Source organism: Micropterus salmoides, unplaced genomic scaffold (genome assembly GCF_014851395.1).
Source record: "Micropterus salmoides isolate LMB-PRFRI ecotype aquatic unplaced genomic scaffold, ASM1485139v1 Ms_hic_scaffold_5, whole genome shotgun sequence".
Taxonomy (NCBI): Eukaryota; Metazoa; Chordata; class Actinopteri; order Centrarchiformes; family Centrarchidae; genus Micropterus; species Micropterus salmoides.
The window spans coordinates 38,255,316-38,272,726 of NW_024044237.1; the positions used below are offsets into that span (position 1 = coordinate 38,255,316).

Below are 17,411 nucleotides of genomic sequence, written 5' to 3' on the forward strand. Positions count from 1 at the left end.
CTGGACAAATTTAAAAAGGGTTTCCATTAGTCACATACAGACAATAACATGAGAAAACAGGGTGCAGGTTTTAAAAGAAATTAGCCTTGAAGGCGGGGGGGGGGGGGGGGGGGGGTTCAATGAGGTTTAGGAGACACCAAGTTTAAAACACGTATTTTTTAAAACTTCTGTCCACAGAGGTTGATTATTAGAAGTGTTTTGTCGAAGTATCCCACATGCTGTTAAACATTCTGATATAAACATGTACTCTGGTACTAAAAGTATTATCAATTTTATTTGTCATAAATTAAAAAAAAAAAAATCTGTGCAAAAGACATTTCACATAAAAACAGGAAGTGACAAAAGATCAAACACAGAAACAGTTCATAAACACAAACCTGATAAAAAGCAGAGAAACTAAAGGAGGCAGATTTCCAGTAAAACCAGTCTGACCATGACACACAGGGTCTGAACCAGCAGAGTCTTTACATACTGAACACACCAGACTCCATTTAAAATAGGACAGTTTTTAAAATCTTCCAGCACCTTCAGACCGCTGGTTCAGAAGAGTTTGAGTGTTTCCACACCGAGCACCTCAGACGCACCAGACTCCATTTAAAAAATAACAGTTTTAAAGTCGCCAGCAGGTTTCAGACCGCTGGTTCTCGGGTGTCAGAACAGTTTGGGCAGCTGTCTCAGGCGGCTCAGGTCTAGGATGTTTCCCACTGACCCTTCTGTCTGGCGGCTGCTCGCCCTCACTAAAGATGTCCGCCTGCTGGAACAGTTCTCCTTGTCGCTGCTGCTGGGTTTGGTGCCGCCGGCTAACATCTGCATTTTTGGCCGCAGGTCCCTGATCAGCTGACTCTGTGGGAGGAGCTTCACATTTAGAGCCTCGGTTAGCGGCTGGCGAGCACACGCCTCCTCCTCCTCGGCCTCGCCGTCCTCCTCCTCGATCAGGCCGTACCTCTTCATGTACTTCCTTGTCGCCAGGGACATGTTGCTAGGAGACATCAGGGTGTCGTTAGAGGAGGCGGGGGCTGGGAGGGGGGCGTGGCCCCCCAGAGACAACCTGCTGAGCTGAGAGTCGCTCAGGTAGCGCAGGGCGATGGCGTTTGCCTCCAGACTCAGATCCACGCTGCCTCCCGGGTACAGAGAGCTGGCCGACGGCTCGGACACGCTCAGTCTGGACAGAACCGCTGCCGGGCTGATGCTCGCCAGAGTGCTGACAACAAACAAACACAGTGAGAACCTGGAGGCTGACCGAATCACGTGATAGCAGGTGTGACCAGGTGAGGTCCGTACCTGCTGCTCTCCACGGTCTGGTGTTTTCTCCTGTCAGACTCGGTCAGATCTTCGTCCACGTCGACTCCGAGCTGCCGCAGCTGCCGCAAGGTGGCGCTGACCACCGGGTCGGATCCATGACCCTGCTGCTTCCTCCTGGACCGGGAGGAGTGGGAGGACTGGGGGCGGTCAGGGACCACAGACAGGCTGGACTCCTCCTCCTCCTCCTCTTCCTGTCTGCTGTCTGACTCCTGAAGACGGCTGGTCAGCTGATCCTGAGGACGAGTCACCAGGTCATCGATCAAATAATCAATATCCTACCTGTTTGACTGCATCATGTGACCGACTGTTACCATGAGGTCGTGGTAGAAGTTCTGCTGGTCGTCTGCGGGTTCGTACATGCTGACACTCTCTCCCAGAACCGGACTCTGCAGACCGCTGCAACCAAACAGGGGAGGCTTTAGCTCGAGTCACACTCCAAGTCTCCGGTCTTTAACGCCAAGTCTCCGGTCTTTAACGCCAAGTCTCCCGTCTTTAACGCCAAGTCTCCCGTCTTTAACGCCAAGTCTCCCGTCTTTAACGCCAAGTCTCCCGTCTTTAACGCCAAGTCTCCCGTCTTTAACGCCAAGTCTCCCGTCTCTAACGCCAAGTCTCCGGTCTCTAACGCCAAGTCTCCCGTCTTTAACGCCAAGTCTCCCGTCTCTAACGCCAAGTCTCCCGTCTTTAACGCCAAGTCTCCGGTCTCTAACGCCAAGTCTCCGGTCTCTAACGCCAAGTCTCCCGTCTTTAACGCCAAGTCTCCCGTCTTTAACGCCAAGTCTCCCGTCTCTAACGCCAAGTCTCCCGTCTCTAACGCCAAGTCTCCGGTCCTCGTGAACAGATCTGTAGCTGCAGGTGTAAAGAAACGAACAGCAGATGAGTCTCACCTGAGCTGACCAGAGGGGGAGCAGGTAGCCTCCTGACCTGTGATGTGACTGTCCTCAGCTCCGCCCTCAGGCCTCATGACAGACAGGTTGGCGTGTGAGGGGGGTGGGCTGGGGGAGGATGAGGGAGGAGCCTGTACTTCCTGATGAGGGAGGGGCTGGACAGGATCCCCCCAGAACAGACTGGCACCTGCAAACCAGAGAGTGAGATGTGTGATGCTGACTTTCACCTGGTAACAGGTGGAACACCCGTCCTGACAGCCTCACCTGTCCCCACGGCGATGCTGGCGGTGCTCCTGGGTATCTGAGTGTCGACCTGCCGACCGGAGGACTGAAGTTTCCCCTGAGCCTCCAGCAACATCTGGACCTAAACGCAGAAAAACACTCTGATTGGACGCAGTAAAGATGAGAACCCGACCCCCTTACGCAGTGGGAAATGTCCGAGCCAGGAGTCACGTGATGAATCTGTTACCTGAGCCTGCAGGAGGCGAAGCTGTCGGTCCTGCTGGAGGAGGAGCTGGTAGGGATCAGACCGGGTGACTCCTCCCACCTGACCGCAGCACTGATTCACACAGGAGGGACGGGGGATCCACGGGGGAGATCCAGGGTCTGCTGCTGGACGGGAGGGGTGAGGAGAGGGGGAGTCACCAAACCATGGGACAGCAGGAGGCGGAGGGAGGAGGGATGGAAGAGGAGGAGCAGAGAGGCGAGTGGAGGGAGGAGGAGTGTGGTGGTTGCTGGAGGGAGGAGAGGATGGGGTGTGGGAGGGAGGAGGAGCTGAGGGGGGAGGTGGAGTATGGTGATGGAAGGACAAAGGAGTGCCGCGACTGCGGGAAGGAGGAACAGAAAGAGCAACTGGATGGTAAGTGGAAGGAGGAGGAGCAGGGTGGAGACTGGAGGGAGGAGGAGTGTGGTTTGAGAAAGCAGCAGGTGTAGGAGCAGCTGCACCAGGCGGGAGTCCTGGGGAGAAGATGGAGGTGCAGTCATAGGTGTGGGTGGAGCAGCAGGTGCAGGGCTGCTGCTGGATGGAGTTGGGGGTGCTGTGGAGGTGAGGAGGAGGAGCAGGTCTGGGAGCTGAGGAGTTTCCGGTTGGAGGAGCAGACTTCCTGTCAGCAGCAGCAGGAGCAGGAGGTGGTCTGTGGGCGGAGCCAGCGTCCTGCCAGCGGCTCTGATTGGAGGTGAAGCTGCCGTCAATCAGCAGAGAAAGTTCAGGAACAGACGGCTGAACTCTCCGAGCCTGAAACAAAAGACACCTGCAGGTGAATGCAGGTACTCTGCTGTCCTGCTGCTATTGGCCGTCTGTGGCGACAACATGCTGATGTCACCCTCCGGGCTACACGTCAGCCCTAAAGCCTGAACCCTCGCAGACTCAGCAGGAACGCCTGTACGGAGATCAGCGGTGAAGCTAACGTTACTGTAGAGCTGACAGGAAGTGAGCATGCGTGCAGGTCGTAAAACGGATATTATTATTATTCGAGTGAAACCATGCAGACGGAACTTAAACCTGCGTCCTCTCCAGCAGCCAGCAGGGGGCGCCTTAAACCTGCGTCCTCTCCAGCAGCCAGCAGGGGGCGCCTTAAACCTGCGTCCTCTCCTGCAGCCAGCAGGGGGCGACTGAAACCTGCGTCCTCTCCTGCAGCCAGCAGGGGGCGCCTTAAACCTGCGTCCTCTCCTGCAGCCAGCAGGGGGCGACTTAAACCTGCGTCCTCTCTAGCAGCCAGCAGGGGGCGACTTAAACCTGCGTCCTCTCTAGCAGCCAGCAGGGGGCGCCTTAAACCTGCGTCCTCTCCAGCAGCCAGCAGGGGGCGCCTTAAACCTGCGTCCTCTCCAGCAGCCAGCAGGGGGCGCCTTAAACCTGCGTCCTCTCCAGCAGCCAGCAGGGGGCGACTTAAACCTGCGTCCTCTCCAGCAGCCAGCAGGGGGCGACTTAAAGCTGCGTCCTCTCTAGCGGCCAGCAGGGGGCGACTTAAAGCTGCGTCCTCTCTAGCGGCCAGCAGGGGGCGACTTAAACCTGCGTCCTCTCTAGCGGCCAGCAGGGGGCGACTTAAACCTGCGTCCTCTCTAGCGGCCAGCAGGGGGCGCCTTAAACCTGCGTCCTCTCTAGCGGCCAGCAGGGGGCGACTTAAACCTGCGTCCTCTCTAGCGGCCAGCAGGGGGCGCCTTAAACCTGCGTCCTCTCTAGCAGCCAGCAGGGGGCGCCTAAAACCTGCGTCCTCTCCAGGAGCCAGCAGGGGGCGACTTAAACCTGCGTCCTCTCTAGCAGCCAGCAGGGGGCGACTTAAACCTGCGTCCTCTCTAGCAGCCAGCAGGGGGCGACTTAAACCTGCGTCCTCTCTAGCAGCCAGCAGGGGGCGCCTTAAACCTGCGTCCTCTCCAGGAGCCAGCAGGGGGCGCCTTAAACCTGCGTCCTCTCTAGCAGCCAGCAGGGGGCGCCTTAAACCTGCGTCCTCTCCAGGAGCCAGCAGGGGGCGCCTTAAAGCTGCGTCCTCTCTAGCAGCCAGCAGGGGGCGCCTTAAACCTGCGTCCTCTCCTGCAGCCAGCAGGGGGCGACTTAAACCTGCGTCCTCTCTAGCGGCCAGCAGGGGGCGACTTAAACCTGCGTCCTCTCTAGCGGCCAGCAGGGGGCGACTTAAACCTGCGTCCTCTCTAGCAGCCAGCAGGGGGCGACTTAAACCTGTGTCCTCTCTAGCGGCCAGCAGGGGGCGACTTAAACCTGCGTCCTCTCTAGCAGCCAGCAGGGGGCGCCTTAAACCTGCGTCCTCTCTAGCAGCCAGCAGGGGGCGACTTAAACCTGCGTCCTCTCTAGCAGCCAGCAGGGGGCGACTTAAACCTGCGTCCTCTCTAGCGGCCAGCAGGGGGCGACTTAAACCTGCGTCCTCTCTAGCGGCCAGCAGGGGGCGACTTAAACCTGCGTCCTCTCTAGCGGCCAGCAGGGGGCGACTTAAACCTGCGTCCTCTCTAGCGGCCAGCAGGGGGCGACTTAAACCTGCGTCCTCTCTAGCGGCCAGCAGGGGGCGACTTAAACCTGCGTCCTCTCCAGCAGCCAGCAGGGGGCGACTTAAACCTGCGTCCTCTCCAGGAGCCAGCAGGGGGCGCCTTAAACCTGCGTCCTCTCTAGCAGCCAGCAGGGGGCGCCTTAAACCTGCGTCCTCTCTAGCAGCCAGCAGGGGGCGCCTTAAACCTGCGTCCTCTCTAGCAGCCAGCAGGGGGCGACTTAAACCTGCGTCCTCTCTAGCGGCCAGCAGGGGGCGACTTAAACCTGCGTCCTCTCTAGCGGCCAGCAGGGGGCGACTTAAACCTGCGTCCTCTCTAGCGGCCAGCAGGGGGCGACTTAAACCTGCGTCCTCTCTAGCGGCCAGCAGGGGGCGACTTAAACCTGCGTCCTCTCTAGCGGCCAGCAGGGGGCGACTTAAACCTGCGTCCTCTCTAGCAGCCAGCAGGGGGCGACTTAAACCTGTGTCCTCTCTAGCGGCCAGCAGGGGGCGACTTAAACCTGCGTCCTCTCTAGCAGCCAGCAGGGGGCGCCTTAAACCTGCGTCCTCTCTAGCAGCCAGCAGGGGGCGACTTAAACCTGCGTCCTCTCTAGCAGCCAGCAGGGGGCGACTTAAACCTGCGTCCTCTCTAGCGGCCAGCAGGGGGCGACTTAAACCTGCGTCCTCTCTAGCGGCCAGCAGGGGGCGACTTAAACCTGCGTCCTCTCTAGCGGCCAGCAGGGGGCGACTTAAACCTGCGTCCTCTCTAGCGGCCAGCAGGGGGCGACTTAAACCTGCGTCCTCTCCAGCAGCCAGCAGGGGGCGCCTTAAACCTGCGTCCTCTCCAGGAGCCAGCAGGGGGCGCCTTAAACCTGCGTCCTCTCCAGGAGCCAGCAGGGGGCGCCTTAAACCTGCGTCCTCTCCAGGAGCCAGCAGGGGGCGCCTTAAACCTGCGTCCTCTCCAGCAGCCAGCAGGGGGCGACTTAAACCTGCGTCCTCTCTAGCAGCCAGCAGGGGGCGACTTAAACCTGCGTCCTCTCTAGCGGCCAGCAGGGGGCGACTTAAACCTGCGTCCTCTCTAGCGGCCAGCAGGGGGCGACTTAAACCTGCGTCCTCTCTAGCGGCCAGCAGGGGGCGACTTAAACCTGCGTCCTCTCTAGCGGCCAGCAGGGGGCGACTTAAACCTGCGTCCTCTCCAGCAGCCAGCAGGGGGCGCCTTAAACCTGCGTCCTCTCCAGGAGCCAGCAGGGGGCGCCTTAAACCTGCGTCCTCTCCAGGAGCCAGCAGGGGGCGCCTTAAACCTGCGTCCTCTCCAGGAGCCAGCAGGGGGCGCCTTAAACCTGCGTCCTCTCCAGCAGCCAGCAGGGGGCGCCTTAAACCTGCGTCCTCTCTAGCAGCTAGCAGGGGGCGCCTTAAACCTGCGTCCTCTCCAGCAGCCAGCAGGGGGCGACTCCAGCGGCTGCAGAGAGAAACTGTTTCTACTTGTCAGCTGATTTATTCCCTCAGTAAACACTTTCCTGATGAGTTTCTGGTCTCAGTCGCTAGTTTCAAGTCTTCTTCAACACAGCGTGATGTTCATTTAGTAAATTATGGTCCCATTTAGAGGAACAGAGACCAGGAAGCAGGGGAGGCTTTAGGGCGGGGCTACAAGCTGACTGACGTGTTGCTACCATGGCGACTCGTATCCGCTGCTCTGTGCAGAGAGAGCACGTCATGTTTGACTCTGTTAGTGTGTTTTGTTTTAAAAGTAAATTGTTTTGTTAACCTTTTTATTTTTTATCATTTTAACTGTGATCACATTTTAGTTTCTTTATATCCAGGATGTATTTAATAACCGATTAAAGCTGTTAACAGAGTAACTTATAAGTCTTTGGTTTTGTTGTAACACTGATAAATAACTTTTGGGAGGGACCAAAAAAGTTTAACGTTGAGCCCTGTTGGGTCATGGGTGGGGCTGCATTAAGTCAGTAGACCAGCTACAAACAGCAGGCGTTTTCTCACAGATCTGTTCACAATAACTTCATTTAATATTAGTCACCCAGTACAAAGGTTACAGGACAGAACAGAGAATGTAAAGACTTTTAATATCACCTTCATGTGTACATCTCTAAGCCTCTGAGGAAGATGGCTTCTCTCTAGTCTTCATTACAAACATAAAAAGGGACAGCGTAAAATCCACAACAGCAGAGTAATGAATAAATCCCTGAGCTTTAAGATAAATAGAGAACTCACGCGTCTGTCTCAATAGACAACAAGCACAAGCTCAGCCACTTATCACACTGAGCTTTTCTCAAGACTTTGAAATCAGCTGCGGCCAACGGATTCTTAACAGTGTTAAACCGCAAGATGCAGATATTTGCAGATTAAACCTGTTTTACTAAATGTTTTGTAATCTTAATTTTTCTTCTAAAATGTTGCCATGGCTATAAAAAAAAAAAAAAAGTTATATATTTAGACTGAATAAAAATATTAGTTTCTAAATAATTTATATCGTTGATTTTTTTATTATTGCCGGACCATAATATGAAAAGACTAAATAACGAGTTGGTATAATAATGTCACTTAATATCGGTCGACCACATGTGTAGTTCAAACCACGGTGGTACCAGCAAGGAAACTGTATCCCTAGATGTTTGTGGGCGTGGCCTTCAGGGCGGCGTGCAATCAAGAAATCCTCCAATCCTGCTAACTATGTTCTGCTCAGAGTCTTACTGTGACAGAATCCGGTCCGGCCCCACTGAGGCTGGAAACCTGGTGCGGGCAGCGGACTGTAACAGACTGACCTGCTGAGCGGGGGGGTGGGGGCTCGGGGACGGCCGCGGCGACAGGTCCTCATCCTCGACTCCAGAGTCCTGATCGCTGACAGACAGACCGGCGGCTGGTGGGGCAGCTCTGAGGACGGACAGAAGACAACAAGACAACACATCAGAGTCCAGCACGTCTTCTCCGATTGGCCGGGACCGGAAAACATACAACAGAAGCTTCACCTTCAGACAAACTCAACATCACATTTACACTCAGGCCCCGTCCACACAAGAACGACCTCCGTCCACAGCTGCGTATCAGAGTTGATCTATTTTAAGACGACTGAAAACGCACTTCTAGTGAGCGAACACGTCTTCTCTGCACGTGCCGGTGTAAACAGGAAGCAGATGGTCTACTCCGTAGTTACAGAAGATTTGGTGAAAGAACAAAGTACTGCAGACGAAGAACTGCACCAGATTTTATTTTGCATGGACCGATAACGACCTGGGACTGAATGTAACACGGGAGTTAAAAGCGGCGGAAAACAGACAGTAAATACGGCGACAGTACGAGCAGAGGCTGTACGTGTTGTTTCTGCACGATACAGAATATTTTAATTAAAATACCAAATCAAAAACTCTGTCAGCAGCATCGTGTTTCTGCTTTGCACGACTTATGAGACCCAATCAGAGAACCGAGCGCGAGCGTCTGCGTCATCGTTTCTAAAGTCCTCCGTTTTGGCTCGTCTTCACAGACGTTCCTAAACTTCTCCATTTTAGAGCTTTTCGCCGTTTCAGTCTGGACAGGAAGAGCAAACGGAGCAAAAGGTTTCTGTTTTAAAACCAGAACGCAGCAGTGTGGGCGGGGCCTCAGAGTCCGAACTCTATCTCCATCAGAGCTGCTGACGACACACCGTCCTCCAGGATGACGACCACGGACGCTGACTGAAAGCGGTCACGTCTCTCAAAACAACAGGATTTTACTGTCGACTGCCTTACGGTGAAGAACAGAGGAGGAGGTGAACGCTGGTACCTGCTGAAGGAGGCCTGAGCCTCTCTGAAGATCTCCGTCTGCCTGCTGTGATCCTCTGAACCCAGCTCACACTGCAGAGTCTGACCCTCCACAGAGACCACCTGCAGGTACACAGACCACATTATTAATCACCTTAAAGTCAAATTCAGAAAAGAATCCACATTAAACAGAAAGGCAGCGAGGAACCGATGCCTGAAGTGTCTCTCTCCGACCTCTAACCCTCAGCGCACCGCCGAAGAGAATAATACCTACGACCAATGTAGGGAAAATTTAAGACAATTCATGACCTTAATTTCCCCGATTTTATTTTAAGACCTTTTAAGGAGCCGCGGGAACCTGGTTCTAAAGGAGCTCTAGAACACGGTGTGTCGTTACCTGGTACAGCGTGACACACTGGGAGGCTGTCAGCAGCTGGTAGTCCAGCTGCGATCCAGGTCCTGGTCCTCGGCACTGGAAGAACTGAGGAGCTCTGTGGGTGGAACCGAACAGAACGAGGAGGAAACAGCGGTTCTCTGACAGAACTCTGCAACACAAGACAAAGACTGAGCGACACCAGAACAGCGACCCGGAGGAGTTCTAACAGCAACGGACGGCCTGTCTCTCACCTGTCCTGCAGGGCGGAGCTAAACAGGAAGCGCAGACACCAGGACCACACCTGAGGGCTGTAGACGTGTGTGACGCCACTCAGCCAGCTGTCACGTGACAGGAAGTACAGTTAACGAACACAAACAGGTTCAACAGAAGCGTTTACTTTCATTTAAAGGACTTTCATGAAAAGCACACCTGAACTGCTCCAAACATCCCAGGTACGACAGCCACCACCCCCACCTGGAGAGTGTGTGTTTAACCTCTTAACATTCCTGTAGAATTCATGCAAAACGCCTCTTCAAGGCATGCGTATTTTTTCTAAAACAGTCCCGCCCCTTGGCGGCAGGCGTCTGCTGACGTGTTTTTTTGCTGGTAGATCATGAACTTCCTACTTAAAGCTGGATGTCGTTATTTTCAGAATTTCATTGGCTACAGGAAGCGCCAGCCATCGGCACAGTTGGCTCGGCCTACTCAGGAAATAACTGGGGCCGGTCCTTCCTCACAGCGCGGGCTCTCATTGGCTGTTGAAGGCTGTGAAAGGGACATGTGAGCTCCTATTGGCTCGGATATGGTGTCACTGGAAAGGTCAGAGTTCAGCGGCTAATTTTTCTTCAATTTCATCACTTTTATTTATATAGCGCCGAATCACAACAACAGTTATCTCACAGAGCTTTTCATAAAAGAGCAGGTTTAGACCGAACTCTGAATACAAGCCATCGTAGTTGTTTACATTCAAATCGGTGTTATTACTTAGAATGACGATGCAGATCTGAAGCGATGCGGCAGCCGTCCCTGACGATTTACTGATGGAAGAATGTGTTTTGGACTAAATGTTTTTACTGGTACTTTGACAGCGTAACAAGACCGTTTCTGTTGGAATATACTCGATGGGTGGATTAAGTTACTGTGAGGCTTCATCGGTGAGTCACGTCACTTTTGATCGTACTGGCTGGTCTGACAGAGGCGCTGACTGGACCCGCTGTGACCGTATCTTGGTTTGCACTGTTCGGATCACGAGGATTTTAGCTTTCAGACGGTGGATCATATGAGTATGAAGCTAACATAGCCGCTGTGCACAGACCGAGATGTGCGGCGGGCCGTGTGAATGTTAAGAGGTTAAATGAGCAGCTGTGTGATGAAGCAACAACGCAGAAACACTTACAGCCCGACCAGCGGCAGGTTGGAGGCTTTAGGATCCGACTCCAGCAGCAGCAGGAGTTTTCTGTTCTGATCCATGGTCAGAAACCTGCAACACAAACGCCACCGCAGTTAAAAAGTGACCCGGCTCCATTAGAAGAGTCCGGACTCGTCCGGTTGAGGAACCAGTTCTCACCCTCTCTGTCGGTTGGCGGCGTGCGGCGGCGGTCGGTTGATGCTGGTCAGACTCCTCAGCAGAGCTGTGGGGATGACGGGAACGGCTCGTACCGGCTGAACGTCCACAGCGACGGACGGACAGACGGCCGACCAGCGGAGGCTGAACGCTGCGGCGTCGGGCTGCTGAGAGCAGACAACACGACCTCTGACCTTCATCAGCTGAGACAGATCCAGAGTCTGTCTGCTGCTCACAAACTGCTGCAACACCTGAGACAGACAGACAGGCCGACAGGTAAAGGTTTAATGTGCTGACATCACCAGGGGCGCAGTCCCGCTGAAGAGGCCGGTTCAATACTTCACTTCCAACGACCTCCATGTTGCCCCTTGTGTTTACATAAGAACAACATTTTAGAACCAACATCATGCAGAACAAACAGCAGCGACTGAGGCCATGACGCAAACGTCCAGGTTCAGAGGGACAGAACTGCGACACACCTGCTCACCGGACTGACGCTCTCATTAAGACCGTGTAACTTCTCACACTCACCTTCACCTCTTGCATCGTCGCTTGCTGCTAACACACCCGCTGGCCCCGCCTCTTCCTGTCTCTATATTCACCATGTCCGCATCGTGTAACGCGATAACATCTCTCTGTGTGTCTCTGTAAAAATTAATGGGTCGTCAAATCTACTTTGGCAGCTGTTTATACACCTGGGCGGCCCGCAGAAGTAAATCTGTGGGAAACACGGTTTATTTTATAAATATTACACCTGTACACCTCTTGAGTTGTCTTCCAGCTGCGTGTGTCATGTGACTAGGACTGAAACGATTCATCCATTACTAAAATGCATCGACACAAATTCTTTGCGTCGAGGCTTCGTTTAATCCATATAACTATATAACAACCTGCTTCGCACGGACATTTGTTACTGTCGCACGCTGTGAACACGACGTGATTATGATGGCGCCGTTTGCAAAGTGGAGGAAGAGAGAAAATAGTGAGGGACGAAGAAGAAAGTGTCCAAAGTCTGGTGTTATTTCAAGCTAAAGAAAACAACAACTCTGTTTGTGAAGCAGCCGTCTGGTTGTTGGTCTGATGTTTGCTGTATGACACTATGAATTTCTGAAAGGACCAATAAATATTCATCACCTATAAACGTGCACAGCTGATCCCGTTACTGAAGAAGTACTTTTGCTTTGAGGTGTTGCCTGCTGAGAATCACATGCACCTCGCGGGTGATAACGCTCATTTATGTTGAGAAAAGAGATGCAAATCTCGGCAGGTAGCCTCCAATATCTGTTCTGCCAAGCTTAGCTTATCATTAGGAATGGTGCTTCTACTCTAAACGTTCATTAAATATATACTTCCAATCATTTATCAGCATTGATGAACCCCAGAAACGATATTATAGCGTTTAAACGCAGTATCTGGACGTGGCTGCAATTCTCAGCAGGCAGGCAAAACTCGGCATAACGTCGCAAAGCAAAAGTGCTTCTCAAACGACGCATCGATGGATCGTTGAAATCATCTACAGAAGCTTCGAGAACTAAGATCTTCGTCAGCTGCAGCCCTCCACGTGACTACTCTGGTCCAGTCATGGCGGAGTGACCATGCCTGAGGCAGGGCTGGGCGACAGGACGAAATGATAAAACATCTCATTTCAATAACTAAGAAACAGTCAGTCCAGTATGAAAACACCAAGAACCAGGTCCTACACGGGACGCTGACCTGAAACTCACCTTGAAGCAGTGATGCAGCTCGGCTTCCGATTGGACGACAGCGTCGGGCGTTGTCTCAGTCTGCGAGGAGAACAAACAGGGAACCAGAACGTCTCCGGGCAGCAGAGCAGAGGGAACTCTGCCAGAAGCTCCGGCCTGGTCCCGACCCGGATCGAACCGGTCCAGGGTCACAGTGACCCCCTCCTCATCTGGACCAGGACAGGGGACAGCAGTTAGTACGAGTGTACGCTGTGTAACTGGACCAATCGGTGTTCAGGTGAGCTCTGACCTGCGTCCACAGACAGTGATCCCAGGAAGAAGCAGTGGAGGCGGGGCTTGTTGCTGTGACGGGCGTGACGCTGAGCCAGACGCAGAGCTTTCTCCATCAGCACCAACCGAGGCCTCCTGCAGAAACACACACATCTCTGCTCAGCTACACACTGAGGCCGCCACAGCTACATGGCGTCCGACTTCTAAAGCCTCGTTCACACGGGAGAACAACCCCACTATCAACTTCAGTGTGAGGGCGTCCAAACGGCATTCGCTCCCGGGTCACATGACCCCGCAGAAGTCACAGGTATTGATCAGCTGAGATGGAAACCCGACACTCGGGCCGACCTGCTCATTTTTGCCCTTTTCTGGTGCGATGCGACAGCGATTTTGATCTCTGCATCGTGCACAGCGAGGTGAGAGAGCGTCTCCTGATTGGACGGGAAGAGGAAATCAGGAGGCAGGTTACCGTCACTGTGAGAGACAACCACATATGCAGGTACATATGCAGCTGTGCCACACGCCATATTTAACGGATTTCCTTTAAATGCCTGTTGTCTCACCTCCCCCGTGACACGTCTGATGAGCGTGCCGTTTTTCCCCTGCGTTACCTCTAACCTGCCTACGTAACACACGTAGCGTCAGCTGCGCGCTTAACCTGGACTCTGGCTCAGAGACCCGGCTCAGAGACCCGGGGCTCGACCCGGACTCTGGCTCAGAGACCCGGCTCAGAGACCCGGGGCTCGACCCGGACACTGGCTCAGAGACCCGGGGCTCGACCCGGACTCTGGCTCAGAGACCCGTGACGATCTCTGCTATGGTCAAAGCACATGATGCTGCAGGTGTGTGTGTTTGTTCACCTGTGAGCGCAGAGCTGGAGGCGGAGCTTCTCTCCTGCAGGGCTGCCGTCCCACAGAGCTGATCTGGACTTGGGGAAACTCAGCGGAGTGAGCGAGTTCATCGAGCTCCTGTTCAACAGAAGAGATAATGAAGCAGATTCTCGTCTTACTCTTACTATCAACACATGAGGTTCATTTATTGATCGACTCATTCACAACTGGATCTATAAAATGTCAAGTACTAATTACGCCCATCACACTTTTTTGTTTTGTCCAACCAACGCCCCCAAAGTCCTGAAGATACTTGAATCTCAGCTTCTGACCAACGTGGACGAGAAGTCCTCAGAGAGATTTCCACAACAGTTCTTGTATTTGAAATACCCCCCCCCCCCCACGTAGGATGGGAATAAAGTAACGCTGGTTCAGGAGGTCGTTTTCTCACAATGAAGTTTGCGTCACTGTCGCGGAAGAAAAGCAGAAAATTCTCACAGTTCAGAAGCTGGAACTCAGTATATATCTATATAATCCTGATGATAACGGTGTCTAAATATCGACTGGTGCTGATATTTAAAGATTAGGACAAACATAATACTGATATTAAAACACAGAAAGGTCCTGGATAATCCATTAGACCTGCAGAGTCCAGTCTAATCTACATGTTCTCTCTGCAGTAACGTGTTGTTTCAGATGAAGCTTTATTAATGAATGAAACAGAAACATACTTTGGGTTCTGCTGCAGAGAACGCAACCGATCACTTGGTCCAACACTCCCGTCGACTAGTACAACATCGTACACCATGGGTACATGTTCTGTTTGAGTTTAATGGCTCCTATTCTTATTTTACATACTTCTAATTATGTCTCTCTCACCTTTCTCTGTACTTATTTCTGTCGTTCTGCTGCTGCAACACCTGAATGCCGCCCTCCAAGCGGTGGGAGACTCTCATGGGAGGCTCAGATCAGGGGCGTGACGATACACTCGTAAGCACACGAGACCAAACATGATATTGGATCACAAGAAGACGACAAGAAGATGTTTTAACACTATTCTAAAGAAATATATTTAGGAGTTGGCGGTGTCAGGGCCCCCCAGAACATTTTGACCATTAAACACTTAATTTCCCGCAGTCTGGAAAAATGTTCTGCATCAATTTATGGTGGATTTATTTTATTTATATAAAGGGAAAGTTAGGGTAGCAGGTGACTTTAACAGAATTTAATGCAGTAATCAGCAGCTTGTTTCAATCGAACAACAGCAAAACCACATCTACTGAACAGAACGCATCGTGTCAGTCAGCGCGGAGACAAACATGACAACAGAAACAACTAAAGAGTAAGGTCAACACTGTTAGCTGAAGATATTAAATCTACGTCATCTTTAGATGTTAAATTAAACTGCCTTGTTGTTTGAATGCTGCAAACTTTTTTAACTTCACAAACCGACTCAACAGTCATGTTCACAGGGAGAGAAACTTGCACAAGAAGAAATTGTGTCCAGATTTGGTTAAAGTTACTGATCGGTGCAGTTTGGGTCCTTTTAGAATCAGCAGCTTGTTTTTTTTGGACAATGCACATTAGTTTCTTCTTTATTTAAATTGTGTTGCATTTTTTTCTTATTGTGCAAAAAAAACTTTCAGAACATTTCTAACAAATAATGCTTTTAAAAAAGGGACCAAATCAGTCATTTCAGAAAGTGGTGGACATGTCCACAGCGTCCCCGGTGTAAATTACACCTAGAAGTCTTATGGTACACAGGATAAAATACATTAAAATACATCGAGTCCACACAGACTCGAGTTTTCTCTCCTGTGCTCTTTTTAATTCACTGTTTTAACCTAAATAAACACTTCCTGATGTAGCACTGTTTGTGTCTTTACTCTGACCAAAACCTGAATCTGCTCACTTGCATATCAAGGTATAAGGTATGAATAATAATAGAAAGTAGGTTAGTAGAAAATATAACAAAATATACAAAAATATAAATATAAACCTGAAGCAATGCAGAACAGATTTACAGAGAAAACACCTGCAGGACAAACAAACACAACACCTGACTCTTTAATTTAAGGTGAGCAGGTTTCTGAAATGAAAACCGGGGACATTTTTGCTTTGGTAGTCAGTATGTCATTAAAAAATATAATGTTATTACATGTGAAATAAAAACAGGGGACAATTTCGGTTTCATAATCTGTCAAACATAACTCTTCTGAAAGTGACTTTGAGGCAGAAACTGTCTTTCAGTCAGTCAGTAGAGGCTGCAGTCACTTCCTGGCAAGTGACTGCAGCCTCAACCAGTCATTTTAACAGGTTAAAATGACTGGTTGGTACACAGCAAGTTAAATAATGTAGAGTCATAAGGATAATTGCAAAAGAGATCATGTCTTTATTTTATATCTAACTCAGCAGTAAGTCCTGTTAATGATAGACTACAGTCTGTTAAATGTAAACAAGGATATTAGACCAAACACATCATCTGTCTGCAACAACAGGCTTCTGTTATTGGCTGTAATCACGTAAAAGTCAGACTTGATTACGCTATAAACACTTGTTTGACCACAATAGTGATTGTTGTGTTAAAAGAACCGTCAAAGTTTCACAAAGACAAACTTTTGCGACATAAAATGATGTCCGTTGCGACTTAAAACACACACAGTGAACTCCATGAGTGCGCAGGTGAAGTTCACCTGACATTAACTCACCTTCCTCTCACGTTCTCCGGAGTGAAAACCGCTTCAAACACACCGGACGGCATCGCCTGGAGGTTCACCGGGCAGCTCATCCCTGCTGTGGCCGACAGAGAGGCACTATGAGCGGTCACTGCTCACTGAGAACACCGCGGTGCGTTCAGCTAGCGTTAGCCACGTTAGCTTCCTGCTCGGACCGCATCTGCTGCCTGTGTTAGCGTCGTTAGCTTAGCATACGGGCCGCCCCGCCGAGTCTCTCGGGCGATAACTAGACGCGTAATTAAATCACACACTTTATGAAGCGAGTTTACTTTTCGTTTCTCTGGATGTAAATGTGCGCAAATTTGACCGCAAACAAACCGCAGAGAACAAAAGTTGGACGCTGTTTGATTATGGCGCTGTTTCCACACCAGTGGCGGGGCAACTCAACCGGCCAATAGGAAGCGCTGCCGGAGAGAAGCTGACCAATAGCGTGTCGCTTCGTTTCCTGTCTTTTTCTTCTTGTCAGCTGCAGTTTAATTGGGCGAAAGCTCGACACCGCCCCCCGCAGGCCAGGAAAATAATAATAAATATATATATACTTTAAGTATTAAATATTTATGTGTGTTTATAATTATTAATAATTATATATCTAATCTTGAATCCGGTGCAGTTGCAGTGTGCACTGTTAGAGAAACTATGTCAACTAAATCAAATTATAATTTCTATTATCTGCTGGAGAAAATCAATCCATCCATCGTCAACCGCTTATCCTGCGTACAGGGTCGCAGGTACTATAGAAAATTTATATATATAATTACAATTTGTGCAAATGTCCTTTAATTTAATATAAAGAGTTAAAGAAAGAATTTATTCTGAAGAGCAAGCTAATGGTTAGTGTGTGTTGAATTATTCACGTGTGAGCAGCTGGATCATGTTCCAACACACAAAGTAATCTCCTGGAAAGCAGCATGTGGAGGAATTATTTATCGTGTTACACGACACCAGTGTTACCGAGTCCAGCAGACAGACAGAAACCTGCCTGCTGCTCACACTGTCCACACTGTCCACTGTCCACACTGTCCA

The 17,411-nt window shown here is 51.1% G+C and overlaps 1 protein-coding gene across 1 annotated transcript; it reads right to left on the minus strand.

The window, feature by feature from the left end:
- Positions 1–255: 255 nt before the first annotated feature.
- LOC119889290 (SCL-interrupting locus protein homolog) lies at positions 256–16,773 on the minus strand. Its single transcript, XM_038700191.1, has 16 exons — positions 16,362–16,773; positions 13,684–13,791; positions 12,843–12,958; positions 12,575–12,762; positions 10,854–11,101; positions 10,683–10,766; positions 9,538–9,624; positions 9,308–9,455; positions 8,933–9,033; positions 7,939–8,047; positions 2,656–3,420; positions 2,451–2,550; positions 2,187–2,373; positions 1,614–1,698; positions 1,282–1,535; positions 256–1,201 (listed from the first exon to the last, which is right to left on the minus strand). The coding sequence occupies exons 1-16, from the start codon at positions 16,439–16,441 to the stop codon at positions 652–654; spliced, it is 3,210 nt and encodes a 1,069-aa protein (XP_038556119.1). The 5' UTR covers positions 16,442–16,773; the 3' UTR covers positions 256–651.
- Between the last annotated feature and the right edge of the window lie 638 nt (positions 16,774–17,411).

Excerpts from the sequence above, each read along its gene's own strand:
- LOC119889290 (XM_038700191.1), bottom strand. The coding sequence starts at position 16,441 with ATGAGCTGCCCGGTGAACCTCCAGGCGATGCCGTCCGGTGTGTTTGAA. Across the intron at positions 12,763-12,842 it reads ATCACTGTCTGTGGACGCAG|ATGAGGAGGGGGTCACTGTG; the intron begins GTCAGAGCTCAC and ends GTCCTGGTCCAG. Across the intron at positions 11,102-12,574 it reads AGCTGCATCACTGCTTCAAG|GTGTTGCAGCAGTTTGTGAG; the intron begins GTGAGTTTCAGG and ends TGTCTGTCTCAG.